This window comes from Sturnira hondurensis, unplaced genomic scaffold (genome assembly GCF_014824575.4).
Source record: "Sturnira hondurensis isolate 20B ecotype Veracruz unplaced genomic scaffold, ASM1482457v3 Scaffold0021490, whole genome shotgun sequence".
NCBI lineage: Eukaryota > Metazoa > Chordata > Mammalia > Chiroptera > Phyllostomidae > Sturnira > Sturnira hondurensis.
In genome coordinates this window covers 544,248-571,505 of record NW_028094121.1, presented here as the reverse complement: position 1 = coordinate 571,505, position 27,258 = coordinate 544,248, and the positions used below count along the sequence as shown (strand labels likewise).

At 45.7% G+C, this 27,258-nt stretch overlaps 2 protein-coding genes and 1 long non-coding RNA gene across 3 annotated transcripts in view; 1 reads left to right on the top strand and 2 right to left on the bottom strand.

Annotated features, from left to right (window-relative positions):
* Nucleotides 1-3,004: 3,004 nt before the first annotated feature.
* Nucleotides 3,005-5,651, bottom strand: LOC118977641 (uncharacterized). The gene is made up of 4 exons (XR_005064574.1): nucleotides 5,602-5,651; nucleotides 4,826-4,877; nucleotides 4,510-4,566; nucleotides 3,005-3,282 (listed from the first exon to the last, which is right to left on the bottom strand). It is a non-coding gene; the product is annotated as an uncharacterized LOC118977641 (long non-coding RNA).
* A 196-nt stretch (nucleotides 5,652-5,847) lies between these two features.
* The window catches only part of RIMKLA (ribosomal modification protein rimK like family member A), a 30,338-nt gene continuing 8,927 nt past the window's right edge, over nucleotides 5,848-27,258 (top strand). The window contains exons 1-3 of the mRNA XM_037032500.1: nucleotides 5,848-6,106; nucleotides 21,022-21,252; nucleotides 24,340-24,426. Of these exons, the coding sequence (XP_036888395.1) occupies nucleotides 5,944-6,106; nucleotides 21,022-21,252; nucleotides 24,340-24,426 (481 nt within the window). The 5' untranslated portion in view covers nucleotides 5,848-5,943. The remainder of the gene's footprint in view (nucleotides 6,107-21,021; nucleotides 21,253-24,339; nucleotides 24,427-27,258) is intronic.
* The window catches only part of ZMYND12 (zinc finger MYND-type containing 12), a 62,410-nt gene continuing 53,085 nt past the window's right edge, over nucleotides 17,934-27,258 (bottom strand). The window contains exon 7 of the mRNA XM_037032495.1: nucleotides 17,934-18,135. Within this exon, the coding sequence (XP_036888390.1) occupies nucleotides 17,945-18,135 (191 nt within the window). The 3' untranslated portion in view covers nucleotides 17,934-17,944. The remainder of the gene's footprint in view (nucleotides 18,136-27,258) is intronic.

The window sequence follows — 27,258 nt, the reverse complement described above, 5'->3', positions numbered from 1 at the left end:
GAGAGAAATAAATTCCTCACTACATTGCTGTCTTTTGGGGTGTCTTTGTTATAGCATCATAGCCTGTTCCCTATATGGGAGGGAAGAAAAGATAGTATTAAGGTTTCTAATATAATTCCTGACTTGGTCAGAAATGGCTATGGAACTAGGAAAGGCTAAGACAAACATCTCTCTTTAACGATTATAGCTGAGTGAGCTAAGGCTGGTAGGCAGCAAGGTAAGCGATTCCGAAGCCTTGTCTCAAGAGAGATAGGGCAAGCCACTTGAAAACTGTAACTTCTATCTGGTTGTGGGAGCCTAGTTCACCCAAAGGAGGACAGCAGCTGGCAACCACCTGAAGGTCTTCCTTGCACTCTGCCCTGCAAAGCCATGTTCATTGTCATCTTCAAAAGCTGACTCTACAACAAGCTTCCAGTGAGGACTACACGGACACACTCCACTTAGTCATTTTGTATTAGGTTTATAAAACGGAAAAGTTCTTTTTCATTCCCCTTTATTTCCCAAAGAGGATGGGTCCTTGAATTGAAAGACTGTCTGTTTCGCTAAACACAGCAATTTGTCAGGGATGCATGTTTGGAAGTAAAACTGGGATAAAATGCACTCCTCTGAATAATGAAGGGTTCGGGGATCTGCATGGGCTCTGGGAAGGCTGGAGGCTGAGGAGTGGGATGGAAAAGATCTCCACTGGCATAACCAGAGAGAGAGAGAGAGATCGGGAAAAAGAACTGTGTTGTAAGGGGAGGTTTCCAAGTGAATTGCTGTAACCTACACAATGTAAATCATGTCATCCCTTCTGTAAATTCTGCTTGTTCACTAAGACCCTAGTATGAGAGGATACAAGGTGTGTGAGCTTGGATTACACACAGCATAGAAAACACCAGAGACAGAAAGTGAGGGTCTGTGCCAGTGATGATTCTAAAATTTCAAATACCTTTCTCTAGCCTTTAATTTTATAATTTAAAAATGTATACTGAGTTGTCATAATTCATTCATTATTATGCTAGTGATGGGCAATTCACTGAGTTGTCATAATTCATTCATTATTATGCTAGTGATGGACATTATTTAGTGTCCATCACTAGTATAATTGCTGGTAGTTATTAACTGCTTATGAGGATTCAGAAAGGGAGAGATTCCCACTAGCTGAGAGTAGGGTGAATTTCAGGGAAGGCAACATGGAAGAAGTTGTACTTGCGTTGGGTCTTTTGGTTTGTTTTACAGACCTTGAGGTGGGTCCTGATGAGTGGAGAGGAAGTGGTCGTGCAAAGCTTTCATCTGACCAAAGCTAAAGCCACATTTTTTAGATTAATATTTATCAATAACTACTGTGTGCCCAGCACCATGCCAGGTTCCGGGGATTGTGAAGACAATTTTGGCTTCATAGGCTTCTGTTTCTAGATCTGTAATTTTTCTATTAATTCTGGAACTGGTTTGCCACATCTGCCAGGTCTTTCTTGGGCATGTTTCTGCATGGCCAGTTTCTCTCTCTCGAATCTGTGTGCGTGTGATTATTCTCTTACTCCTTAAATGTACTACCTTCCATTTATCCTAGTGCATTTTAACCTGCTACTGATGAGCATTTCTCTAATTTATTGAGGTCAATTGAAGTTTGATCTTCTATACACTTAGCATATCCATTTGCTTGGGGTCATATGTAATATTTATGAAGACTTTCACTTTCTTTCCACTGTCCAGATCCACATCTCAATACCCTTTTGTGCCAATATATAGAGAAGGCTGGAAGTAGGAAAAGAAATAGAGCCACAGAATCCCAGGTTAAAAAAACCGAGTTTATCTGTGACTGACCACAGTTTTGTCAACAGAAATGGCAATGACGTCTTTTAAATGACAGTTATAACCATTCCTGGCAGATACCGGAGGACTCACCTATGTAAAAACTGCTGCACAATGCATTGGCTCCTGTTCTAGGGAGACTTTCAGTCTAGACCAGAAAAGGCAAACAGATCATGCACATGCATTTGTATGGCGGGACACTTATATACCCCTCTTCCTAATGGATTAAGAGAGAACCAAAGTGAGAATGTGGGAGCATAGGAAGGAATTCCCTTCTCCTCTATTCGGTCCTCTTCCTAGATACTTCCAGAAGGAAAAAAAAGGTTGTTAATCTGATTAATCAGACACCAGAGCATTCGTTAGTCCACCTTTCAGCAGTGGTTGGGGCAGCAGTGATTGAAAGGTCGCATAGCCACGCCTGCTGCTCTCCCTCCACAGTGCCTGCCCAGTAGGGTCAGCCCAGAGTCCATTCAGAACACACTTAGACGAGGGAAGCTGGTCTGCTTTGCAAATCTGATCATCTTCTCCTCTCTTCTGCAGACATGCCTATCTGTACCCGCTGGTTCCAAAATTTAGAAGGGGGAGGGGGAGCAGACAATAAGGAAGCTCCACTCCAGTCTTCAGCCTAAGCCATGCCAACTCAGTCTTTTGGCAGAGTTCTGTTCTAGAAGTTACTGGGTGCTAGCTCAGCTATGAATAAAACGATCCTTTAGTTTCTTTTCTCACGTCTTCCCTGTGTAGAGTTCCCTCGGTAACCCCACGGAGAGGTCAAGTGATTAGCACAGCAGATTTTTTTAAAAGATTTTGTTTGTTTATTTATTTTTAGACAGAAGGGAAGGGAGGGAGAAAGAGAGGGAGAGAAACATCAACGTGTGGTTGCCTCCCATGTGCTCTCCACCCCCCGGGGACCTGGCCTGCAACCCAGGCAGGTGCCTTGGCTGGGAATCAAACTGGCAACCCTTTGGTTCTCAGCCCACATTCAATCCACAGAACTACGCTAACAAGAGCAACACAGCAAAATTGTTTTTAAAAAATCATTACCAGAGGATATGTTTATTAATTTGAGAGAGAGGGGGGGTGAGAGAGAGAGAGAGAAAACAGACATCAATCATCCTCCCATAGGCAACCTGCCTGACCAGGGATCAAACCCACAACCCTTTGGAATACAGGATGATACTCCAATCAACTGAGCCACCCAGCCAGGGCAGGATTTGGCTATTTATGGTCCTCAGATGGGCAAACAATATTGTTGGTCATAAAGTTTCACAAAGTTTTGCTGCCCTTCCTCGAGAAGGATTACACTTCTCCATGCCACTGACATCAGACCTGTCCAGGTGACCTTGTTCTGACCAAGAATATATGAACAGACCTAACATGTACAGAGTCCAGGAAGATGTATTAGCAGCCAGTATATGATTCCTCTTCCATGATACCAACATCGTTCCAAATAAAGGCCGCTCCATCAGCTTGGGTGCCAGCATAAAGAACCTAGAATACAGCCAAGCTGACCTGCAGTGATCATAGAGATATTTTGAGAAAAAAACACTTTGTTGTTAAAAATCTCTGGAATCCCTTGTTTCCACAGCCTAACCCGGCTTATTCTGATCCATTTACTTTATTACCACCTATACCGAACACTACTGTCACCTTCCCAGCAACTATTCTTCCTTCATTCCTCCTGAGAGAACCCCAACTTTGCCCAGGTATCCACCTAACTCTACATGTGCTTGGGGAGGAAATTGTAACTCCCAGTCACGGGGAGTGAATCATAAGTAAAGCCATTCAGGTTTTTTACTCTTGCTGGTGACTGATTTAGATGTGGGAGAGTGTGGGAAGTCTGCTTGAGGGCTTCATAGATAGGTTTTCCTTGCTAATAAAAAGAGACACATAGGAACATTGTGTGTATGCATAAGTCAGTTAGAATTGTGTCAGCCATTTTTAACTGTCGGAACACTGGCCTCGGGACGTCAGAGGAAAAGAATGGAAAAAATCTGGGTCCCTGGTCATGTTACTGAGCTGTTAAATGAACTAACTCTAGAGTTGCCCTACCCTTAGCTTTCTTGTTACAGGAGATAATACATTTTCCTTATTGTTGAAGACAGCTGAATCTGGAATGGAGGGGGAAAGGATGAGTTAGCTTTCGGGATACTGAGGTGATGGCAGGACAGCATCCTTTTACATTGCCGCAGCTCAGAAGATGTCAGGGTAAAACCTGAATTTGGAAGTCATTTATGGAGAAATACTACATAAAGTAATACATTCTAGAAAATAATCCTATATCTGGGACAGTGCTTGAGGAATTTCGATAATATAACAAAACATTACCCTACAAAACTGTAGCCATTTCCTAAGTGCATACATCACTGTGTCACCTCCTCACTTATCACCCATCCTAGAAAAGGGAGATCAGAGGTGGTGGCAACCTCCCAGTGAGGGACAGGGAAGACAGTGAGGAAGTGATGATCACATCTGGGTCCTCAGGCCCTGATCTCCTCAAGCCTGGATTTTGAGGATCTTGGTAGCCATTTGCATATGACAAACATTCCAGTCTGTGTAGATGACTATGAAAACAGGTTATAAGCAACTTCTAAATTTACTAACTCTTATATACAAATTATCATTCCAGGAAACTATGGTTCTGATCATCCTGTAGACATCCTACATATGATACAGCAGGAGTTCAGTAGGAAGCATCAGGGTCAAGAAAACACATACAATGGGACATCAAGGAAATGGTCCATGTAGAAGACAGAGCCTCATGTCCAAGTGGATCTGTAGTTAAAAGAGAGTTTTGCAAGTTACTAATCCATAGGGCACTAGGTTAAGTTACTTTAAGAAAATATATTCATGGTTGGGGGGCGTGTAAAATTTTGTAACATAAAAGACTTTACTTAACATTGCTTGAAAAAGAATTAAATTTTGAAATTCTGTTTAGGCAGAACTTTTCCAAAGGCACATCTAGTGGGTAAATGTATGCACCTACATTGCATTGACTTTACAGTGAAGCCTCTATCTTACTTGGACAGCTTACCTCATTTGTAAGCTGTCATTGCTGAGCCTGCCTTGAAATTACTCTTCCTTTCCTAAGCCAAAAAAAAAAAAAAGATGAAAATCAACATATTTTGATGAGCTGGAAGAGCAAATGCAATCTCAAAAGATGGCTAGCTTCAGTCTTGCAGTTATTTAGAAAGAAAAATCTGGCTTCAAACATTGTTGTTTGCAGGCAGAATTTGCAATTGGCTAGGACCAAGGATGGTGTTTAAAGATGACTCAGTTGTATGGTCAGTGGTCCATCTGACTAAAAAGGAGTCTCAGATACGTATTCATCACGTTGAGGTTCTACAGGCCCAGAACTGTTGTAAACTAGGAGGCGGTGTCCAGTGTAAGGCAATCTGAGACCCTGAGAAATATGTCTTCAAACCATCTGAGCAGGAGACAGCTAAACCCACCTCCCCGTCAACCCCCACCTCCAGGCCCAGGCCAGTATTTGGACAGGGAATTGCGAGGCCAGGGTCCAACAGGAGGCCTAACCTTCGCCAGGCTCGAGTCCACTTTGGGACGTCTCCAAGGCCCTGCCCGGTCTCTGTAGGGTGCCACCGTTTCCTTCAGCCCTCGATGCTCGAGATCTTTGGGACACATCTCGCTGTGCACCGTTAGTCGGTCAGAGGGCCCCCCCCCCGCCCCCCGCCCCCCGCTCCCCGCTCCGACCCAGGACGCTGTCCCGCCCCTCCCGCTCCAGCGCCCCACCCCAACCCGCAGCGCCACGCCCACCGAAGTCCAGGGCAGGATGCCCTCTCCCAGCCTCACCTTCGCCCACCCGCGGCTTCCAGGCCCTCAGGGCCCCGAGCCCCGCCAGCATCCCCTCTCCGGGCAGCCGCTGGCCCCCGGCACCGCCACCCCTCCCCCGGCACCGCAGGCCGCCTCTGCAGCTGGCCGCGCGGCCGGCCCGCGCCCGCCGCCGCGCGCTGATTGGCTGCCCCGGCCGGCGGCGGCGCTTAGTGGCCGGCAGATTCGCTGGGTCAGGGCTGCAGAGGCGCCTGGCGCACCGGCGGGAGCGGAGGCGCGGCGCGCGACCGCCTGCTAGCCCGAGCGAGTGGCCCGGGGAGCCAAGAGGGTCGGCGCCCGCCGGGCGCCGCTGTCCTGGCCGCCATGTGCTCCCAGCTCTGGTTCCTGACGGACCGGCGCATCCGCGAGGACTACCCGCAGGTGCAAATCCTGCGCGCCCTCCAGCAGCGCTGCTCTGAGCGGGACGTGCGCTTCCGGGCGGTGTTCATGGACCAGATCGCCGTCACCATCGTCGGCGGCCACCTCGGTGAGTGAGGCGGGCCCCGGGAGGGCGGGGAGGCTCGCCGGGGTCCCCGAGAGCAGGCTAGTGTGTGCGCGCCCCCAGGCCTCCCCTAGACAAGCCTCCTTGGGGTCTCCGAAACCAGCCTCTCTCGTCCACGAGACCTTTTTGGGTTGGAGGTAGTTCCTAACCTTGAGAGCTTTTTTGACCACCAGCATCTGTCCGGAGGCCAAGGTTTGAGAGTGGGAGTTAGGGGACTTTGTTTTAGGAGGAACTCAAATTTACCTGAAGCCGCCTGGAGGTCCGAAGGTGCTAATCCCAAATTTGCAAATTCTGCTCGCATCGACACCCTGTCAGTTTAGATTTATAGAAGCCCACGTTATATTTTTTAAATTGCCATTAAGATGAGTGTTTGAAAACTTTTCCAGGAGTGTGTAAGCGTCAGTAATGCACTACATAGAATATTACTCCCAATCCAGGATCCTACATATGGGGAGAAATCTGAGAAAGATTGGGGTCATCTCTGGAGTGTCAAGTGGGATAGTAGATCTTTGATAGGTTTTCTTTAAGCTCATCCTCCAACCTAAAAATGTTGAATTCTGATTCTAAAAAAGCCAAGATTTCAAGTACAGACCATTCTAGTCTCATTTATTTCTCTACTGCTATGTCCAAGAGACTTTTTTGAGCAAGACATGATTATCATCTGTGACCCTGACCTAATGTACCATAAAGGTACATTATGGTTTTAGGTATTTTTAATTAATGCAAGCAGTCTCTGACTTAGGGATCCATCTTGAGGAATTCCTTCCTGGCTTGCAGTGACTTCAGGAGGGGGTCTAAGACTCAAAAGTGAGTCCAGTTAAGGGTGCTCCTTGGAATACCATTAAAATTATTTCAAACATACTTACTTGAATAGCTCATAATTTGTACTCCTCTTTGGTGGAGGAAAAGGATTCCAAATTCTGAACTGGCTGCTTACAAATGAGATTTTGAATATGACCTGTATCTTAGTGTATCTGTCCTAGATGTTTCATCCAAAAATATATCTAAATTTTTCATAAGTAATATCAGATTGTATAGCCTGGTGGAGACATATACTATACACATTAGATGTCTTACATTTAGTCTAAAACAGTGCCTGTCAACCATAAAGGGTGCTGCCATCCCTCTGTCCTGACTTGCTGTAACTCTAAGTTAGTTAATGTAGAACTAAATTCTTGAACAAGGAATCCGCAGGCCTGGATTCTTACTAGCTTTGCCGCTAACAAGTATATGACTTTGCCTTGGCCAAGTCACTTTGTGTCTTTGGATCTCAAGCTTCTAGTTTATAAAATCATAGTCTAAGTTTCCTCCAGCTCTGAATTTCCATGTCAGTACCATAGTTAAACGAAACCTTGGTTCTCGAACTTAATTCTTTCTGGAAGGCTGTTCAAGAAGCGATTTGTTCAAGGTGGGAAAGGTTCAAGAACCAAGGTTTGACTGACTGAACTGGACCTAGTACATACATATTTCAACCCCAGGGCTGGTTTGTTTGCTCTTCAGTTTATTTATTTTATAGTTTGTCATGATGCCTTTAAATATTTTTTAAACCCTCACCCAAGGATATGTTTATTGATGAGAGACAGAAAGAAGCAAACATCAATGTGAGAGAGAAACATCAATTGGCCCCCCATAGTACCCCTACCAGGGATCGAACTTGCAACCTTTTGGTGTACAGGATGGTGCTCCAACCAACTGACCCACCTGGCCAGGGTAATGATGCCTTTTTTAAATACAGTAACCAGAATTCCATATGTTCCTGTTATAGACCCATCACACATGCTATGAAAGAGTAGGGAAATGCTCTCTCTTTTATGTCTAAAGTCCCATTTTAATGAATTAACCCTGGAAAAAGAGAAAATTAAATTCTAGAGCTACAGGAAACATTTAAACCCTCTGCTTAGTGTCTTAAAATTTTACTGAATTCATGTGTATTTCAGTCATTTCACGAACCAGGAGTTACTCTTTTTTTAAGACTATTTATTTATTTATTTATTTTTAGAGAGAGGGGAAGGGTGGGAGAGAAACATCAGTGTGTGGTTGCCTCTAGCACATCCCCACTGGGGACCTGGCCTGCAACCCAGGTATGTGCCCTGACTGGGAATCAGACCCATGACCCTTTGGTTCTAAGGCTGGCGCTCAATCCACTGAGCCACCCCAGGCAGGGCAGGAGTTACTTCTTTTTAAACTACAACAAAATGTACATAGTTATTTGCCTAGTCAATGGAGTAATTAAAAACATGTATTCTTGGATATATTTTTGATTTTTTGCTAGTTCAGAGAAAGCCATACACATAACACATAAAACAAACTTGTTAGATAATTATCTCTGCCATCTAAAGCATTAAAAGGACTTGTTTGTTGTGCGGTAAATTAATTAAAGCTCAAGCAAGTGAATTCCCTGAGAAGAGTGACTAGGTCACTCTTGTTCAATGTTGTAATAGTGACTAGGTCAGTGCCATGTACATAATAGGTTCTGGAACATTTTTGAATAAATAAAGATTATGGTCTCTATTTCCCAGTTTCTTCTGCATTCAAACTATAGAAACCCCTTGGTGATTTGCTAAGCCAAAATATCCCTCTTAAAAAAAAAAACACGCCAGCACTCACTGTCTCTGAAGTACAGAAATAGATAGTTATAATGAATGACATGCATGCTGTTCCCCACTTCAGAATGATAGAATGTGAGAGCTGGGAAGGACTCTCAGATCATCCGTTCTCACCCCTTCATTTTACAGATGAAGAACCTGATGATCAAAGAAATGAAGTAACTTGCTCGTTCTCATCCAGCTGGTTAGCAGCAAACCCACGTTAAAAACTTGATGTCCTAGTTCCCAGCCCCGTGATACGGAATAAGTATGCTTTGGGACATCTGCAACCTGCAGTACTTTTCTCAGTAGATGTGGAATTGGACCAAATTGAATTACAATAAATTGAGGCTAGATAGTGACTCTGCAAAGTAATTTTATAGTTTGGGAAGTTAAGGTATCACCTTTACAAAATCTTCCTACCTTTCTTTCTTTCTATTCCTTCTTGATTTTGGTAAAGGAGTAGATGAAGGAAGGAGTCAGTGCCTTGGGAAGTTGCTGAAATTCTTTCCTTAGCTTGCAGAGGCCCAAATCCAGAGAAAGAATTTCAGATTGTATCTGGAAATAGGATTCAGACAAGAGATTATAAGGTTTGCATTTAAAAAATGTAGTTATTTTAAAGATAACACAAGGAAACCAAAAGTGCTATGCAAATGTGGGGTTTTATGATTACTATTGTTTTTAACCCAGCGATCTACCCTCCCCAGCACAGATTGGGGTGGGGAGATGACAGGAGGAAGTGCAGTGACCTTCAGGTGACTGAAGCAATCCTGAGAAGACACTGCCCTTCACCTTTCTGCTGGCTGGAGCATTATGAGAATCATATCCATCTTCATTTGCTTCATAGAAAGCTCAAGTTCATTCATTCACTCATTCAACAAATATTTATTAACTTATTCTCAACCCCGGGGATGAAATGGTGGTGATTGTGGCACCAACATGCACCTAATAATAGACAAAGCAATATATATATGTATATTGCTGTATGTATATATAGTGGCTATTGTGTGCTAGGCACAGGTCTAGGTGCTTTTTACATAGCAACTCAAAAACATCAATGAGGACTTAGTAGAACCGGAATTTCTGTTTCCTCTCTTTCACGCTTCCCCACGCAGCAGCCTACCCTGACTTCACCCTGCCCCTTGCACTGAAATTCTCTCTGCCATAAGATGCCCGTCTGGTCCAGCTTCCTCCACATGATAAACTTTTATTCATCCTTCATATCCAGCTCAAGTCACTCACCTCCATAAAGTCTTTCTTGAACTCCCGACGCTGCCCCCAAGCTGTCTCTCTCTTTCATCTGCTGCCAAATAACATTGCGCATACCTTTTAAAGTAGCATTCGTCATATTTTACTGTAATTTTCCTATTTACAAAGTTTATTGTCTCTTTCCTGCTAAGTGACTAGGGATTCCTCAAACGTATTCTCTGTAATCGCTCCAGTTAATGTTTGTTGGATGACTGAGTGAAGTGACTTAAAGGGTAATTTGAAATGTATGAGACTTGGCTGTAATTGTGTTTGGGAGATCACGATTGGATGTGTAAATGTTTTTGTGATTCGCCATTATAGGCGGACAGAGTCATTAGTGCAAATTAAGTTCGTTGACCACCCGTAGGTCTTTACGATTAACTGTCCCAAACAGCAAGTATAGTCATGAACTCAGGGACAGATACCAAGACAGAAAAAAGTAAGTTTGACCTGGAAATCGGGGTATGTTACAGCTCATCTCTGTGGAGCAGAATGATTCAGCATTCCTTCCTTCCCTTTCCTGTCCGAGCCCGGAGCTGGTGGCCATCGGGCAGTTTCTAGGTCAGGTTCTCTAAATTAAGGTGTTCTGGGATACTTTCCCATAGTTCTTTGTTGTAATCAGCTGAGTAGGACAACGGTCTGGGTCAGGGGGAAGCCTAACTAAATTTATATGAGGAAACGGTCTTACTGAAGCCTTTCAAAAGTCAGCCTTTCAAAAGTCACAGAGAAAGGGTGGACTGCTGTTATTGTGCAAGAAGACAGTAGCAGTATGGGTACCATGCTAACCTTTGTGCTCAGACGTCAGCTTTAACATCAGTCCTTCCTAAAGGTCAGTGCCTGACACCCTGTAGTCTGAATAAGCTACCATACAGCACTAGTTTAAAGGTCAGAGAGCGGGTGGAGGCACCTACCATGTCATGCTTCCAAACTGCCGTGAGCACTGGATGGATATGCTTTACCCCACGGGTCCACGTTGTATCTGTGGGTTGACCTCAAGGACTAAAGGGGGTTTGGATGTGTATTTTTATGTTTAGGTTTCTAACAGTTTTTAGGGGTACTTCATGAATTGTGTTGGGGGGAGTTCTAGAACCATAGATTGGGATCCTTAGTGGAGTTCAAAGCCCTATTTATAGATTTCTGAACCGCCTGCTGTTGCTACCGTAACGCTCCACCGAAGTTGTTAGGGCTGCCCTCGAGAGGTCCGTGTCATCCCCACCCCTGCACACCTTCTAGTCACTCCCCTTACTAACAGGCAGTCCTCTGACATCACCTCACTGCTGGTGTCACCTCGCTCCAGCCCCTCCCCGGCCACCTTCCTCACTTCCCCGAGACGCGTCACCTTCTTAGGGGTTTAGGTTGTCTTAACAAAAGTCTATAACACATCTGCAATTCTTTGGTGTGGTCCTTCACTATTAAAAAGAAACTCAAGGACTCCACTTCAAGAAAGGGTTGAATTTAAGTTACTTTGCACTGAGGTACGAAGAGGAAAAATGATTTTTTCATTCCTATAACTATTATTAATATTTTAATGTCTTTTGTGTCTTAATTTTCACAACAATCCTATTCATTTACTTATTTCAGGCAACAAATATTGAGTGCTTCCTCTCTGCTGGGCACTGTGCTAGGGACTGGCGATACAGAGGAGAGTAAGAACAGACACAGTCTCCACCCTCATTGCATTTCATTCATTCATTTCGTCGACAAATATCTGTTGACTGCCTACTCTGTGTGAGGTACTGTTCTGGGCACCAGAACTAAACAGGCAGAAATTCTTGCTTCTCAAGTAGATTACATTCTAGGTGGGGGAGATATTGTAGAAATGAAACAAGGTACGTAAAATATATGGTGTGTTGGTGAAAAAGGACCAACGAGGAAAAAAGCAGGGAAGGGGGAGAGCATGCTGTTTCCAGAGTTGGGGAAGGAATTGCCATTTTAGATAGAGTGGCTGGGGTCCATCTCTCCCAGAAGATGATGTTCAAGTAAAGATCTGAAAGAGGCAAGAAAGCAAGCCATTTAGGTATCTAGGAGTAGAGTAGTTTAGGCAAGAGGGAATAGCAAGAAGACCAGTGGGGCCAGAGCCAGGCGAGCCAAGGGACAAGCATTAGAAGAGGAGGTCGGAGGGGTGGGGATGCACAGGGAGCAGATATGTAGGTCGTGGGTCATGGAAGGACTTTGACTTCTACTCTTGGGTGAGTTGGGAATCACTGAAGGGTTTTGAGCAGAGGAGTGACATGACCTGACTTATGTGCACAGGGTCATCCTGAACACAGTGTTGAGAATAGTCTGATGGCAGCAAGGGCCGAGGAGGAGACATTGCTTAGGAAGGGTTTACTACAATTCAGGAGAGAGGTGAGGACCACAGGACTAGAATGATTGCAAGGGAAGAGGTGAAAAGTGACCGGATTTCAGGTATAATTTGAAGACAAAGTTGTCAGGTTTTGCCTACTGGATTAGATGTTGGGTGTGCAGGACGGACTAGTCAAGGAGGACTGCAAAATGTTCGGCCTGAGGAGCTGGAAGAATAAAGTTTGCCATTTCCTCCTGTGGGTAGGGTGTGAGAGCAGTAGGTCTGAGCAGATGGTGAGGATGAGAACTCAGTCCGTGGTGCCCGTTAAACACCCAAGTGGAAATGTCAGGCAGGCAGTTGACCGCGCTGATTGGGATTCAGGGGACAGCCCTGGCCCAAATCTAACAGAAGGAGGAATGTCTCCTTGAACCTCGAGGGAGTGAGTATGGATGGAAAAGAGAAGAGGCCCAAGGACTGAGTTCTCATGCGTTGCGTTGTTTGTGATCAGGGAGAGAAGGAGGAAGCAGCAAAGACTCCCGAGTAGAGGACGTGAAGGAATCCAGGAGAGTATGGTATCCTGGAAGCCAAATGGAGAAGGTATTTCAAGAAGGAGAAGTGATCCAGCTGTGTCCAATGTTGCTGGTAGACCAAGTAAGATGAGGAATAAGAATTGACTATTGGATTTAGCAATGTGGATTTCCCATTAGTGACTCTGATAAGAGTGGTTTTTAATGAAGTGATGGAAACAGTGAATGTAAACAGTGTCTTAGGAGTTTTGTTATAAAGGGAAAGTGAAAAATGGGTTGACAGTTTGCTACGGACGAAATGTATCCCCTCCCAATTTTACGTATTGAAGCCCCAGTCTCCAGTGTGATGATATTTGGAGATGGATCCTTTAGGAGAAAATTAGGTCCTGAGGTCCTGAGGTACAATTCTTAGGATGGGATTAGTGCATTGATAAGAAGAGACGAGACAGCTTGCTCTCTCTACCCTGCGAGGGCACGGCAAGGAGGCGGCTGTCTTCTCTGCAAACCAGGAGGAGGGCTCTCACCGGAACTCAGCCATGCCGGCATCCCGATAGCAGGCGTCCTTCTTCAGGACTGTGAGAAATAAATGTCTGTTGTCTACGCCACCCAGTCCGTAGGACTTGGTTATAGCAGCCTGAGCTGACTGACTTGACTCGAAGGGAGAGGCCTTTCTTTGGGAAGGGAGAAATAGCAGCACGTTGCATGCTGGTATGAGTGATCCAGTAGAAAGAGAGAAGCCAACGATGTGGGAGAGGGGTGGGTTGCGGGAGCAGTGCCTTAAGTGGACGAGAGGGGTTGGGATCGATTGCATGTTTGGAGGAGTTGGCCTCAGCTAGGAGCTCGGGTACCTTAGCCATTATAGTAGGAGAGGTAGTAACCTGCATGGCACAGACACAGGCACAGAAGTAGATGCGATCGTGGGTGCTGATGGAGAAGTTCTTTTCTGATTGCTTTGGTTTTTCTCATCGAGATAGGAAAAGGAGAACCAGAAGGAGGGAGGTTTGAGGCAAGAAGAGAAATTGTGAAATAGTTGTGTAGGGTTGTGGGAGAGTGAATGGACTAGGGAAATACAACGCCTGCCACGCGGCCACAAGGATGCCCTTGAGACCAGTCAGAGGCTTGTGTGTTTTCCATCCAGACAGGTTCTGCTGCACAGAGGACGCACAAAGGAGGCAGGAAAGTCAGGCCGGTCTAACCAGGGCTCTGATTTAGCCAAGCAAGACACAGCACAGGAATTGAGGGTTTATGTTATAGTGCTTGTCCGTGGAACTTAAATGGGACAGGAGGGAAAGAGGGCACGAAGAGGGTGAGGACAGTGGAAAGATGAGGTATCTACGCAGGGTAGTCACCGGTGGGGCCCAAGTATGTCTGGAGTTGGCTTACTAGAGGGAGGAGCTAGAAAGATAGGAGACAGTGGTTGGAGATTGGAATTATGATGAGTGAGTAAAGTCTAGAATATAACTGAGGGGGTGGCTGAGGGGGGCTAGTGGACAAGGCCCTTGGAGAAAAAGAGGTCAAGAAGAGAAGGCTGGGCATCAGAAGAATTTCCACGCAGATACAGGAATTTTCAGTGTCTGTCACGTTGTAAGAGGACCAGTGAGTCAGGGGCCAGAGCTGCAAGGGCAGAGGGAACAGGCTGGGGTCCTTAGCTGGCTTGCGCAGGTGGGATGCTGCGCAGTCTGATGAGTCAGGCTGGCTGCTTCAGTGGGGAGGGAAGGAGAATGTTCTCGAAGTCACAGTGAGGAGCAAGGAGCACATCTCTCCTGCCTCTCAGCCCAGTATAATCTCGAGTGCCAGGGAGAGAAAATAGCCACAACTTGGGAGGGCTGCTGGGGAAGCAGTGTTACTGGGGAGAGCTGGGGTTCAGTGGGACCCAGAAAGAGAGGGCGAAGGGAACACTCACTGAAGAGGTTGAAGATAAGGCATTTGCTCATCGAGTCCCCAAGGGCACAGTGGAGATGGGAAGGCGGGGCTGGTGGGAGTAGAAGAGGCAGGGTCAGAGCCAGGCGCAGGGGAATTAGGCAGCCATGGCCGTGGAGATTGGAGTCTTGGGTGATTGACGGCAGAGCCATAAAGGTCTTGATGAGGTTTGTCTTGTGGCTTCAGGAAAGATCCAGTTGGTGAGGTAGGGTGGGGAGAGTGTGGGGTTTGGGAGTATAGTTTCCGAGCTCTGGGACCCTTTCATTTTACAGAAGAGGAAACAGGCCCAGAGAGATTTTGGTGTCTTGCCAAGCCGTTAAATAAGAGCAAGGAATTACATCAAGCCTCTGACTTGGAGGCCACTCTGCCATAATTGTCTTTCATCTCATGTTGTTTCAACTTCTTGAAATGCCTTTAAAAATAGGTTAGCCCTGAGATATCCCTCAACTCAGTGCTTACAAGATGCCATGCTGTTCCTATCGATTTGTCTCTGAGAGGCAGACGTTATGCATTTATTACTTTTACACATTTCTTCTGAGCCCAGAGGCACCATGAGTCAACATCTTTCTGAAGCCGTCCCGGATTCCCGCTCAGAGGACATCATTTACTCCTCCCTCCCCACTTCGCACTTAGCAGGTTGTGAAAGGCCCCCTCCTCTCCCCACCCCTGCCCAAACCAGGTGGATAATCCTTGTCGCCTAGGTGCTCTGCAGAGGTCATCAAGGCGTTCCTCACAGCTACGCGTTGTCTTTCTTAAATTCCAGGGAATATAGTCCGTTTGATTCACACACCTCAACCCCCATTCCTAGCCCTTAAGAGGATGCCTGTTCCTTAGCTATCAGTGGTCCTTCCATGTCCCTTTGCCCTTATCACTTGATGGGGTCCCACTTCTGATCATCAGCACCCCAGTCTCTGCCAGAGGGCATTTCCTGTCACAGGAGCCCCCTTAGCCTACAGATGCCTGGCAAGGCAGAAGGGCCACGGATATAATACCACGCCCCTGGAGCAGAGCTCCACTGCTGAGTTGCTGTATTAAAATTCTAACTCGCCAGCCCCCTCACCCCGCGGTGGGATGACCGAGGTGTGTGCACCGAACTATTCCTCATTGTTGCACAGCAGGACTAAGACCCAGCAGCCAAAATGGTCACTCACTTGATAACACACCCTTTATTGCCTTTTCTCTACTCTGCTAACAGTGTTTCCTGACATTAACCACCATAATAATAAACCTCCTGCACTTTAGTCCTCACATCTAGGAGTGCTTCTAAGGAAACCCAACTTAACACTGCCTTGGCCCTAAGTAGGTGCTAAGTAAATATTGGCTGAATGAATGCATCAAACAGTAAATGTATGTTGAGTGAGTGAGTGAATGAATGAATGAATGAATGTTTGTGTATGCACATTTCTCCATAAAGGAGACTGTATGGTTGTGGTAGACACAGACTACCTGGTTCATCTTTGTATGCCTGCTTAATAGCGTGTCTGACTCATTCCAGCAGTTCGGAATTGGTCGCCTTGAATTAAATGACCTCAAAATAGCAGTTGATGGAGAGAGAAAGTGGCCACAAAATCACTGTGGGTTTTAATGAGGCGGAGGTGAGATTTTGGGGGCATTGTAACAAAGAACTTTAAAAGAGCAGGACAAGTGGTGATGGCATCTACTTGACAAGAATAAAAAGGGCTTCCTTATGAGAAGATGAATTTCCTAATGAGAAGATGCCGAGGGTAGGATAGACAGACTCAAGGGAAAACCTGGAACTCGAGAGGAGCAAGATCCTGTTTCAGACGACACATCTCCCTCATAACACAACATAGTGTGAAGCCCTTAATGGGTTATCCGCTTACTTTATTTGTACTATTGATTCCTTCCTGACAAGTTTCAGAGCTTCACTACCAGACACTGTTGTTACCTGATCCTGCTAACACACAGTGATTCTCAAAGCCGCCATGACTGAGGTCCTTGCTTGTTCTCATGCTATGGTGCCTGCTGCTTTCTTATTTCTGCTCCTTGCTTTGTACAGGAGGGGTTTTTGTTTTGTTTTGTTTTGCTTTTCTGACATATTAGAAAGCCATTTGGGGTTTGGGTTTTTTTGAAGATTTTGTTTATTTTTTAGAGAGTGGAGAAGAGAGAGAGAAAGAGGGAGAGAAACATCGATGTGTGAGAGAAACATCAATCAGTTGCCTTCACACACGCCCAACTAGGGACCTGGCCCACAACGCAGGCAGGTGCCTGGACTAGGAATCGAACTGGTGACCTTTCAGTTCACCAGCCAGCATTCAACTGACTGAGCCACACCAGCCAGAGTGAAAACCAGTTTAGTCTTGAAGTTTTCTTTGTGAAGCTAAGGATGTGTGTATCTACACATGAATTAGTGCTGTGCGTGCACAGGTTGAGAGGGTGGTAACCTATTGTGTATCAGTTCTGTCTGAAGGCAAAGGCTTTTGCAGTCAGATCTGTTGCAGGGATCCATATTACAAGACATCTCTAATTTAAATGAGATAATAAATGTGAAGGTTCTTAGCAAAGTACCAAAAACACAACAGATGCTCAGTAAAAATGCTAACCAGGTTTGGATTTGATTGACTACACCTTTTATTATCCTTGCTTCTTTTCCCTCTTTGACATGAATGGTTGAGACTAGTTTGGTTTTTTAAGATTTTATTTATTTATTTTTAGAAAGAAGGGAAGGGAAGGAGAAAGAGAGGGAGAGAAAAATGTGCAAAAGAAATGTGGATCGGTTGTCTCTCACACACCCCCAACTGGAAACCAAGCCTGCAATGCAGGCATGTGCCCCAACCAGGAATCGAACCTGTGATGTTCCAGTTGGCAGGCCAGAGCCCAATCCACTGAGCCACACCAGCCAGGGTGAGAATATTTTTTAATTTAAAAAATTTTTTGAGAATGTCTTTTAATATTTAGAGCTCTACTTTCCAATAATGGTTTGCTTATTTCTAAAGCTATTTCTTGGTATTATAAAGTGCAATTCTTTGCTGTTGTACATACAAACACAGAAGTCTAGTTTTGTAGAAATAATTTAATCTGACATATAGATTAGAAAAGAGGCTCAATTCTTTGGGCAAAGATATGCATTTTCTATCTTGCTTTTATTACATTAAAATACTCCCAAATATAAATAACAGAGATTTCAAAAGGAACTCAGAACATAATTACCATGAAAGTAGATTATTCTTTTTAGAAGTAATATGGAGAACATGTTATTGAGACTAAATAGTAAATATCCCAGAAGTAACTCCCTTCACCCTGCCCTGCTCCCTAGTTCAAAGTGATGCCCGAGAGCATGACCACACTTACGCTCATGAAATCCCTGGTGATTTGAGGACATGAGCCGCTCACTGGGGAGGGGTTTCTTTCCATTCCCTGGCAGCCAAGCAGGGCCCTGCCCTCCCTGAGGTCTTGTGTCAGCTCTTCGTTCTCTTGGCCTGAAACCTGTAGATTACAGAGGAAATGGTTAGGATCCTGGGAAGGGTGACACACTAAGGTCCATCTTGTATTAAGTTTATCAGGTCCTTTCCTAAGGAGAGAGATTCATGAAGAGAGGGAGTGTGATTACGCGCTTAAGTGGTTGAAGGTCTCAGAATTCACTGATGGGTTTGCCAAGGGCCAACCTTATACCCAAGTTGTTCTTGGCCATGTCTGTGTGGAACTACTGTCCCCACTGAAGCCCCAGTGAGTGGCAGCCTCTTGTCTACCGCTTCTAGAAATTGTGACGTAAACTAAGTTTAGACAGCAGAGGATGGGGGTGAACAGGGGCCAAGTGAAGTTGCCCAAAGCAACAATGCTGGGGCTGTGTCGGTGGGCAGAGAAGTAACTGGTTGTGTGAGCACCGTATCCCTAAACCTGCCGTGTCCGTCTGCACAGAGCTGGACAGCCAGCACGGTCAGAGCCCAGACCTGTCTAACTGTTTGGTAGAGCCATTTCAGCTGCACTTTAACCCATTCCATTCTTCATTTATTAAAGGCTTCAGTTGGAATGAGCCAGGCCCAAAGATTTACCTTTGGAGAAGAGAGATGGAGTCCTGGTAAGACTTCCTAGGTGTATGTGAATCTGCTTGTTGAAGCTGAGCTGTCTCTGTCCACTTGTGGTTGGTATTTCCAGAAACCACTGAGTTGTTTTTACTTTGCATTTGGAAGAGTAACTGTCTGTCTGTGGTCTCGTGTTGGGATCTAAAAGCCAGGCGTTTCTGCTGCTTCTCATTTCTCTAGGTCACTTTTCTGTTGCAAAGCCATTTTTCTCATCAGGTGGTCCCAGTCTCCATCAGTTGTCCTACCTTGCTTAGTAGAGTGTCTGTGCAATGCTAATGCCAGTGCCTTACGTACCGTGTACAGCATTTTATAGTTTCAAAGCATCTTTTTATATATTATCTCATTCTGTAACGTTGTCCTGGGCTGTTGCTTTTTCCCCGAGTGTTCTGTATTTCCTCACCATTTGCATCAACTTGAATACTTTTCTTGCTTCTCCTGTCAATTTTGAGGATACTATGTAGGGCTTGCTTTTTTTTCTCCTTTCATATTATTTCCCACAGGGCCTATAAACGGCAATGGAAAAGGTATATGTAAATGGTGCTATTTTCTGATGGCAACGTGAAGGTAACCTGAATGCTCTTTATAAATCATCCATGAGAAGTATATTCCAGTTCCTTGGGTTTACACTATCAGAAGTAGTACCAAAACCAATTTCTCTTAATGATCACACCTACGCCCTTTTTCAAATGGGTGAAATACCTCATGGAAATGGGGGGAAACTGTGCAAAGTTGATCTATACTGTACTTTGTGTTTTTGTTTTGCTTGCTTTTATTTTATTTGGCTTGTTGTTTTTATATTACTACCATTCATGCCCCGATGGAGAAATAATAATTTCATTAGCACCTTTTGTTTTCTTGGAATTATGAGCTTGTGCAGAATACCACTTATGAAATAGAAGGTGCTTTAGGTTAAACCCCATAAGATGGTCCTGAAACTGTGTTTCAAAGGCTTTTTAGAGCATTTGGGGAACCCTTTAAGGTTCACTAAGGCAAACAAAGTTATTCCCTGAACTCAGTTCTCTTTACTCTACACATCCCCTTTCACGTCTCCATCGTTCCACCCCCAGATGCTTGGGGCACCGCAGACACCTGGATAACTACCTACAGTCATACACACCATAGGATATCAAAGTTGGAAGAGACCAAGCAGGTTGCTGTGAGCTTATCTGACCCTTGCATTCCTTCTGTGCCGTGCTCAGGTGACCAGTGAGTCTCGGTTCATTCCATCCTAAGTCACTAGAAAAGCATCCCTTTTGCTGATCCCAAATCTGTCTCCCTGGAGCTTCTGTACAATTCAACAAACATCAAGTGCCTGTCATGCACCAGGCACTATTCTAGGGGCTGGCAGTACAGAAGTAACCAGACATAGACAGCCATGGATGGCTCCATCTATCGAGGTCCTAGAAGACAAGCCAAATAGCTCTTCTCCACGGACACCGCACAGGTACTTGAAGACTGCACTCCTGTTCCTGTGAGTCCTCACTTCAAGTGAATATTCCCAGTTTACCCAGTGCAATACAAGTTCAAGTCCTCTTGCTATCTGGATCAATTGTCTTTGGATGCCTTCTGGTTTTAATATTGAATTGATTTTTAAAAGCTTTTTTGTTATGAATGCAATGTGGACTTGTCGATATTTTGGAAAATACAGATAATTATAAAATAGGAAATCATGTCTAATCTCATTATCCACTGTTACAGTGTTGGGATATTTCCTTTTAGCTTTTTCTAACCCGTATTTATGACTTTGTACCCTGTTTTCTTCACTTAACATTGACATTTTTGCATTCATTTTATTTATGAAAATCATTTAAATGCTTACGTAGTATTTCAGATAGACTTTTAATGGTTAAGTCTATAACCATTGCACTTTAAAAAGTAGCAAAAGCAGTAAGGATCCCCTAAGTGAGCTATAGTGCTCCCATTTCACTAAATATCCAGCCTCCTAAGTCACTAGGCCAGTATGTACTGGCTTAGTCATAGTATACTATTACTAGTACTAAAGGAAGGAAGGTGCTGGGTTATATAATCTCTTGCAGCTTCTCCTAATGTGGACTGTTCTTGATATGCTACCTTTTGTCCTCCTGTTCATTCTTTTCTGTTTCCTCATGACCATGCTCTGCCCATTTGTTTGGAGCACAGACTTGACCGTAGCTTTCTTGTCACAACAGGATGTCCAGTGCCGTTTGCCAGCCTGTCTTCCCGCTAGGTTCAGTCTTGCGGAGTCTGTTGAACCAGTTCCTTTGGTGGGACTGGACCACAGAGCCAGCTCACTTCTGCCCTTTGGTTGCAGGCCTACAGCTGAACCAGAAGGCACTCACCACCTTCCCAGATGTGGTGCTCGTCCGCGTGTCCACACCCTCGCTGCAGTCAGACAGTGACATCACGGTCCTGCGACACCTGGAGAAGCTGGGCTGCCGCTTAGTCAACCGCCCACAGAGCATTTTAAACTGCATCAACAAATTCTGGACATTCCAAGAGCTGGCTGGGCATGGGGTCCCCATGCCAGATACCTTCTCCTATGGTGAGTGTCCTTGAAATGAGGCTGGAGTTTCTCTTTCCCAGTGGCATCTCCACGCTTTCTTTCCCTAGTAGCCCTCAGGTGTCTTGTTGGTTTTCTGTTTGGAGCTGGTCATCTTAATTCAACATCTTGAGTCTTTATCATGGTCATTCCCTCTGCCTGAAATGCCTTTGCTTCTTTCTGCAATTCATTCATTAAATATGTATCTGGTACACGCCGTGTGCCGACCACCGTACTAAGCACTGGACTGCAGCCTCAAGGCCTTCCAGTTCGTCGGGCAGAGGACAGCAAGTGAACAGGCAAGTTCAGTGCAGTGTTGTAAGCGCCGTGATAAGAGTTAGTGTGAGGTGGTAAGGGGATACATAGGAGAACTTCTAATGAGTTTAGAAGATATTGAGGAAGCCTTCCCAAAAGAAATAATGTCTAAACAAAGCTAAAGCTACCCAGTTAAAGAGTGGGGAGGGGGGCGGGGAGTGGAGCAAGGAAGCAGTCAAAGCAGAGAGCGTAGAACCAGTTGGTGGTGCTTTGAGTAGTTGGTAGAACGTAAGGGAGAGGAGTTGAGACGTAAGAGTAGTAGGATAAGAAGTAGCCGTATACCGGAAGTTACTGGGCTTTAAGCAAGGAGGTGCCCTGATCAGAGTTCAGAATATCACTTTGGTGACGCTGTGAAGAAGGAATTAGACAGAAGCAGAGACGGGATATGTAGTGGCAGTCTTTTTAAACCATTCAAAGGGCAATGTTGGTGTAAACGAAAGTAGCCACAGTGAGAATAAGGACAATCCAACAGATTCAGGAGTCACGAAGGAAATAGAGATAATAAGGCTTGTTGGTGGACTGGATAGGAGGGGTACGGAGAGGAATCAAGAGCAAGTCTGGTGTCTGGTTTGGGCCACCAGGGGCAAAAGCAGACACTCGCTGAGACTAGAAAGATGGGAGAGGAGAGACAGGTCGGTGGGTCGGGGTGAGGTTTGTCGGGGAGGGATGATTTCAGCCTGGGACACGTTTTCTTTGAAGTATCTGTCGTATGTGCAAGTAAAAATATTCAGTAGTCGGCAGGTAAAAGGATCTCGAGCTCCTGGGGGGAGGAGTAGACTAGGGAAGGGGAATTCGAAGCCTTTCTTATGTAAAGTGACGTCACAAGAATGGATGGGATTACTCGGGACTGTGCAGAATGAAGAGGACTGAACTGTACACCTCTAGTGGTTGAAATGATAAATTTTCTGTGATATATACTTTACCACAATAAAAAAGTCAAATTTAATAAAAGAGGATTTAGAAGAGGCTCCTTTAGGAAATGAGGAAAGGAAGAGGAACCTGTACAAGAAACAAGTAGGAGCAGCTGGAGAGGTGACAAGTGAAAGAGACTCCAGGAAGGCAGGTGTAATGAAACGGGTTGATTGATTCCCAAAGGACAAGTAACGTCAGCACTGAGACGTGTGTGTTGGGCTTGGCAGCAGGTAGTTTAATGAATACAGCTTCAGCATAGCGATGGGGAGAGAAGCCAAATTGTCAAGGATGCAGAAACGAATGGCAAGTGAGGAAACGGAAACCCCTTTGAGCAGCTTGATTGTAGGGATACAAAGTTGTGGTTAAGGGATGAGGCAGGGTCAAGGAACAGGGGCTTGTTTGTTTAGGATGGGAGAGAACTGAGTATGTTTCACATGGTGGTGGAATTAGGAACGGGGAGATTGGAGGTACAGTCGAGAAGGGGACACTTAAAGGTGAAAGATTCCTGAGCAGGTGAGAGGGAGAGCGGTCCAAAGCACGGGGGCAGGAGTAGCCTGCAATTAGAAGGACGCTCTTTCACTGTAGTAGAAGGGAAGGGAGAGAGAATGGCTAGAGAGGAGTTAAAGTCACCAGCAGGTGTCAGGAGGTTGGGAGTTACCTTCTTATAAAACACCCTCTTTTGAAGATGCCCCTGGTTATCTCCAATGCCTCTTCATTAAAAAAGTAATAACCAGTAGCACTTTTGTGATCAAAGCGGATATTAGTATTCCAGGATATTTTTCTTTGCAAAAATCGATGAATTGCAGGCAGAATAATGGTCCCCCACATGTGCAAAGGGATAGAAAATTAGTGAGGTTTGTAAAAACAATTTTGAAAGATTTTAATTCACGTTATCATTCGTGTTTTTAAAAGTAAGACTTGCAGGAGTCCAGTGGAGCCACTTTAGGCCTGTGAGTCAGGCCTTAACTTTGGATGAGACAAATCCCCAGGCTTGGTTTCTTTCGGTATCGGTTTCCTATCGCTATAGAACAAAGAGCTAAACGCTTAGTGGCTTAAAATAACACCTACTTCCATTCTCAGAGTTTCCGTAGGTCAGCAGTGAGCCACAGCACAGCTGGGTTCTTCGCGCAAGTCTCACCAGGCTGAAACCCAGGGGCAGCTGGGCTGTGGTCTCACCTGAGCTCCGGGGCCTTCCAAGCTCACTGGTTGTTGGTATTTAGTTCCTTGCAGTTGCAGGAACCGGGGTCCCCCCTTTTGTTCTGGCAGGCAACCGAGGGCCATTCTCAGCCCTTCAAGATTGCCCACTCTCCCTGCCGTGCAACATGGCAGTGTGCCCCTTCAGGGCCAGCAGGAGAGTCCCTCAAGCCTCACCTTCTTTGGAAGGGCCCCCCAATTGGGCCTGGCCCACCAAGAATTACCCACCCTTGATTAACTAAAGGTAGACCTAATCATCGCAATGATAACCCATCCTATTTACTGGCCCCTCCCACACTCAAGGGAGGGGACTAGACAAGGCGGGTGCTCCCGCAGGTAGGAACCCTCAGAGCCATCTTTGAATTCTGCCTACAGCAGCCATTTTCAGGGAAACATGCCCGCCCAGCTTACGGGATTGTGATGAGGATCACAAAGGCGTGTGAAGCCTTTGTCATACTGAAGTCCCTGATAAATGTCGGGTTTTTTATCTGTCCGCACCCATCTTCTATGTTACAGGTGCACAGCACATGCCTGTCGGACTGAATGGGTTCCAATTGCTTTAATCAGAGACAGGAAGCCTTGAAAGAATTCCCACAGAGGGTGCCGTGCTGGGCTGCCCGCTCCTGAGCATCAGCTGTACGGTCACTGACTTTCACCTTCTCTCGGCAGGTGGGCATGACGACTTTTCAAAGATGATTGATGAAGCTGAGCCCCTGGGCTACCCCGTCGTGGTGAAGAGCACACGAGGACACCAGGGTCAGTGCTGCTCCTGGGCTTCCTTTAGGGCTGCAGCCTTGCCATAAGACACCCCCCATCAGGCCTGGCAGAAGCACCGCTGGGAGAAACAGAGCTCCCCCTGGAGGCGCTTTTGGTGTAGTCCTTACTTCTGTCCCCACCTCACTGTCCCCACCCTTCCTGTCCCTCCCCTGGATGTTGGTAGCAGAGCCCTGACTTGACTCTGGTCTTCCGAACTCCACTGCCAGTGCATCCTCTATTCCTTTAGAGGACTGATTTCCCTGAAACAGATCTGTTCTTGTCCTCTGTTGAAAAGCCCTCTCACGTGCTTACACTGCCCACTAGCCAAGTCCACGTTCCTCCTCGTGGCACTGACCGGCCTGGACGAAGAGGAAGCCCCCACCTTCCTTTGCAGCTTCTCTGTCCACGTGACCCTCTCATATCCATTCCAGGCTCCTTCTCTTTCATAGGCCACGTGTTTTTCTCTCCGAAACCTCTGCTGGGAATGCCGTCTTCTTCTGCCCTCTAGTGAACTTCTGCTCATTCTTTTTTCTTTTTCTTTTATTGATTCCAGAGAGAGGGAAAGGGAGGAAGAAAGAGGGAAAGGAATGTCAGAAACATCGATTGGTTGCCTCCTGCACGTGCCTGAGTGGGGACTGAACCCGCAACCCAGGCATGTGCCCTGATAAGGAATCAAACCCACGACCTTTTGGTCTGCAGGATGACACCCAACCATCACAGCCACACTGGCCAGGGCTCTGCTCATCCTTTAAGGCCAGCTCCAGATGTCATTTCTTTTCCCTCCACATCCTGGCCTCCCTCCTGCCCTTCCAGACAAAATTAATTGCTCTTCCCTTTGTGTGTCCATGGCACTTGGTCCGTGATCCTGGCCCAGTACTACACTTGATAACAGTTGTGGGTTATGCGTCTTTTCCCCTTCTGACTGTGAGGCTGCTCAGGGGTGGGAACCAGGTCCCCTCTGTTCCCCTCTGTCTCTGTAAGGCCTACTGAGTGCTCAGTACAGAGTAGGGACTCAGTAAGTGTGGAAGATGGATGCGGCAGAAAGCAGCCCTCCTACAGTATGTGAGCGGGTACCTCGTGATGTTACCCAGGTGGCGTACATACATGCTTAGGGCACCTGGGATGAGAAGGAGGTACCCTAAACAGGCACGTGCTGAGCAATTCCTGTGGTGCGGAGACTGCGCAGTGAAATGAACTAGACAGTCACCACTCTCTGGGCGCTCCAGTGCAAAGAGGGGAGACAGCTGCACTGCCGAGTGGTGCCCCTGCAGCGGGCGTAACAAGGCACCTGCTTGCGCTTAACATGGGTTGGGCCAACTCTGCCACGAGGCAGGAAAAGCTTTGTTGGAAGAAAAAGAGACTTAAACTGAAGTGTGGAATTTGAATTTTGGAGGAAGTGAGTTAAGCAAATGAACAGAAGCAGGTGTGAGGCCAGCGGCCTGTGAGCGCAGAGGGGTCCCGTGGAGGAGTGAGAAAGACCAGGGTGGGAGGCGAGGTGGGTCCTTAACACCGTGCAGCGTGGGACAGGGCCGAAACGCAGTGTCGCTCAGCGAGGTTGTTTTTAATTGTGGTAAAATATACACAGCATGAAACTCACCTAATACTTACCAAGCACCTACAAAGTACCAGGGACTATTCTAGAGGACACAGAAAGGAACAAAACAGAAATTGCTGCCCTTGAGGAACTCGCATTGTAGAAAGACAAGACAGGCAAAAACAAATCAGACAGAATGCGTAGTGTTTTTAAACATTTTCAAAACCGAGATAAAATTCACATAAAAATCACTATTTTGAAGAGTACAGTTCAGTGGATTTTCATTTATTCACTCAGTGTACAACCATCTCCATTATCTAATTCCAGCACATTTCCATCACCTCAAACCGAAACCCCATACCTAGGAGGGGTCCGTCCCCATTGGCCTTTCCAGGCAACTACTTTCTTTTCTATCTTTTTAATTTGTTTTTTAGTTCTCTTTATTTTTATTTTTATTTTTATTTCATTGTATTTTTCCCATTACCATTCATCCCCCCTGTACCCTCTTCTACGTTCACCCACCCCCCTCCGTGCTGCCCCCCCCACTGCCCCACAAGCAAGTGTTTTCTGTTTCTATGGATTTGCCTGTTCTGGACATTTAATATCAAGGAATCATACAATTTTTGGCCTTTCGTGTGTGGCTCCTTTGACTTGGCATGATATTTTCAAGGGTCATCTATATTGCAACATATATCAGTACTTTTTAAAAAAATATTTTTAAATTTATTTTTGGAGAGGGGAAGGGAGGGAGAAAGAAAGGGAGAGAAACATCAGTGTGCGAGAGACACATCCATCCACCACTCCCATGCCCCCAACTGGGAACCTGGCCTGCAACCCAGGCATGTGCCCTGACTGGGAATTGAACCGGTGACCTTTTGGTTCATAGACTGGCACTCAATCCACTGAGCCACACCAGACAGGGCACAACATATACCAGAACTTTATTCCTTTTTGTGACTCACCATTCTGTTGCATGGTATACTACATTGTGTTTGTCTGTTCATCAGTGGATGGACAGTCGGGTTGTTTCCGTTTTGTGACTGCTGTGAGTAATGCTGCCATGTACATTGGTGTATAGGTTGTTGTATGAACACACGTTTTCGTCTCTCTCGGGTATATACCTAAGGGTGGAATTTCTGGGTCATGTGGTAATTCTATGTTTAACTTTAGAGGAACTGCCCAACTATTTTCCACATTGGTTATGCCATTTTACATTTCCACCAGGACTCCACGCCCTCCCAACCCTCCCTGCCTTCCTTCCTCTCTTCCTTCCTTCCTTTTCTTTCTTTCTTTCCTTC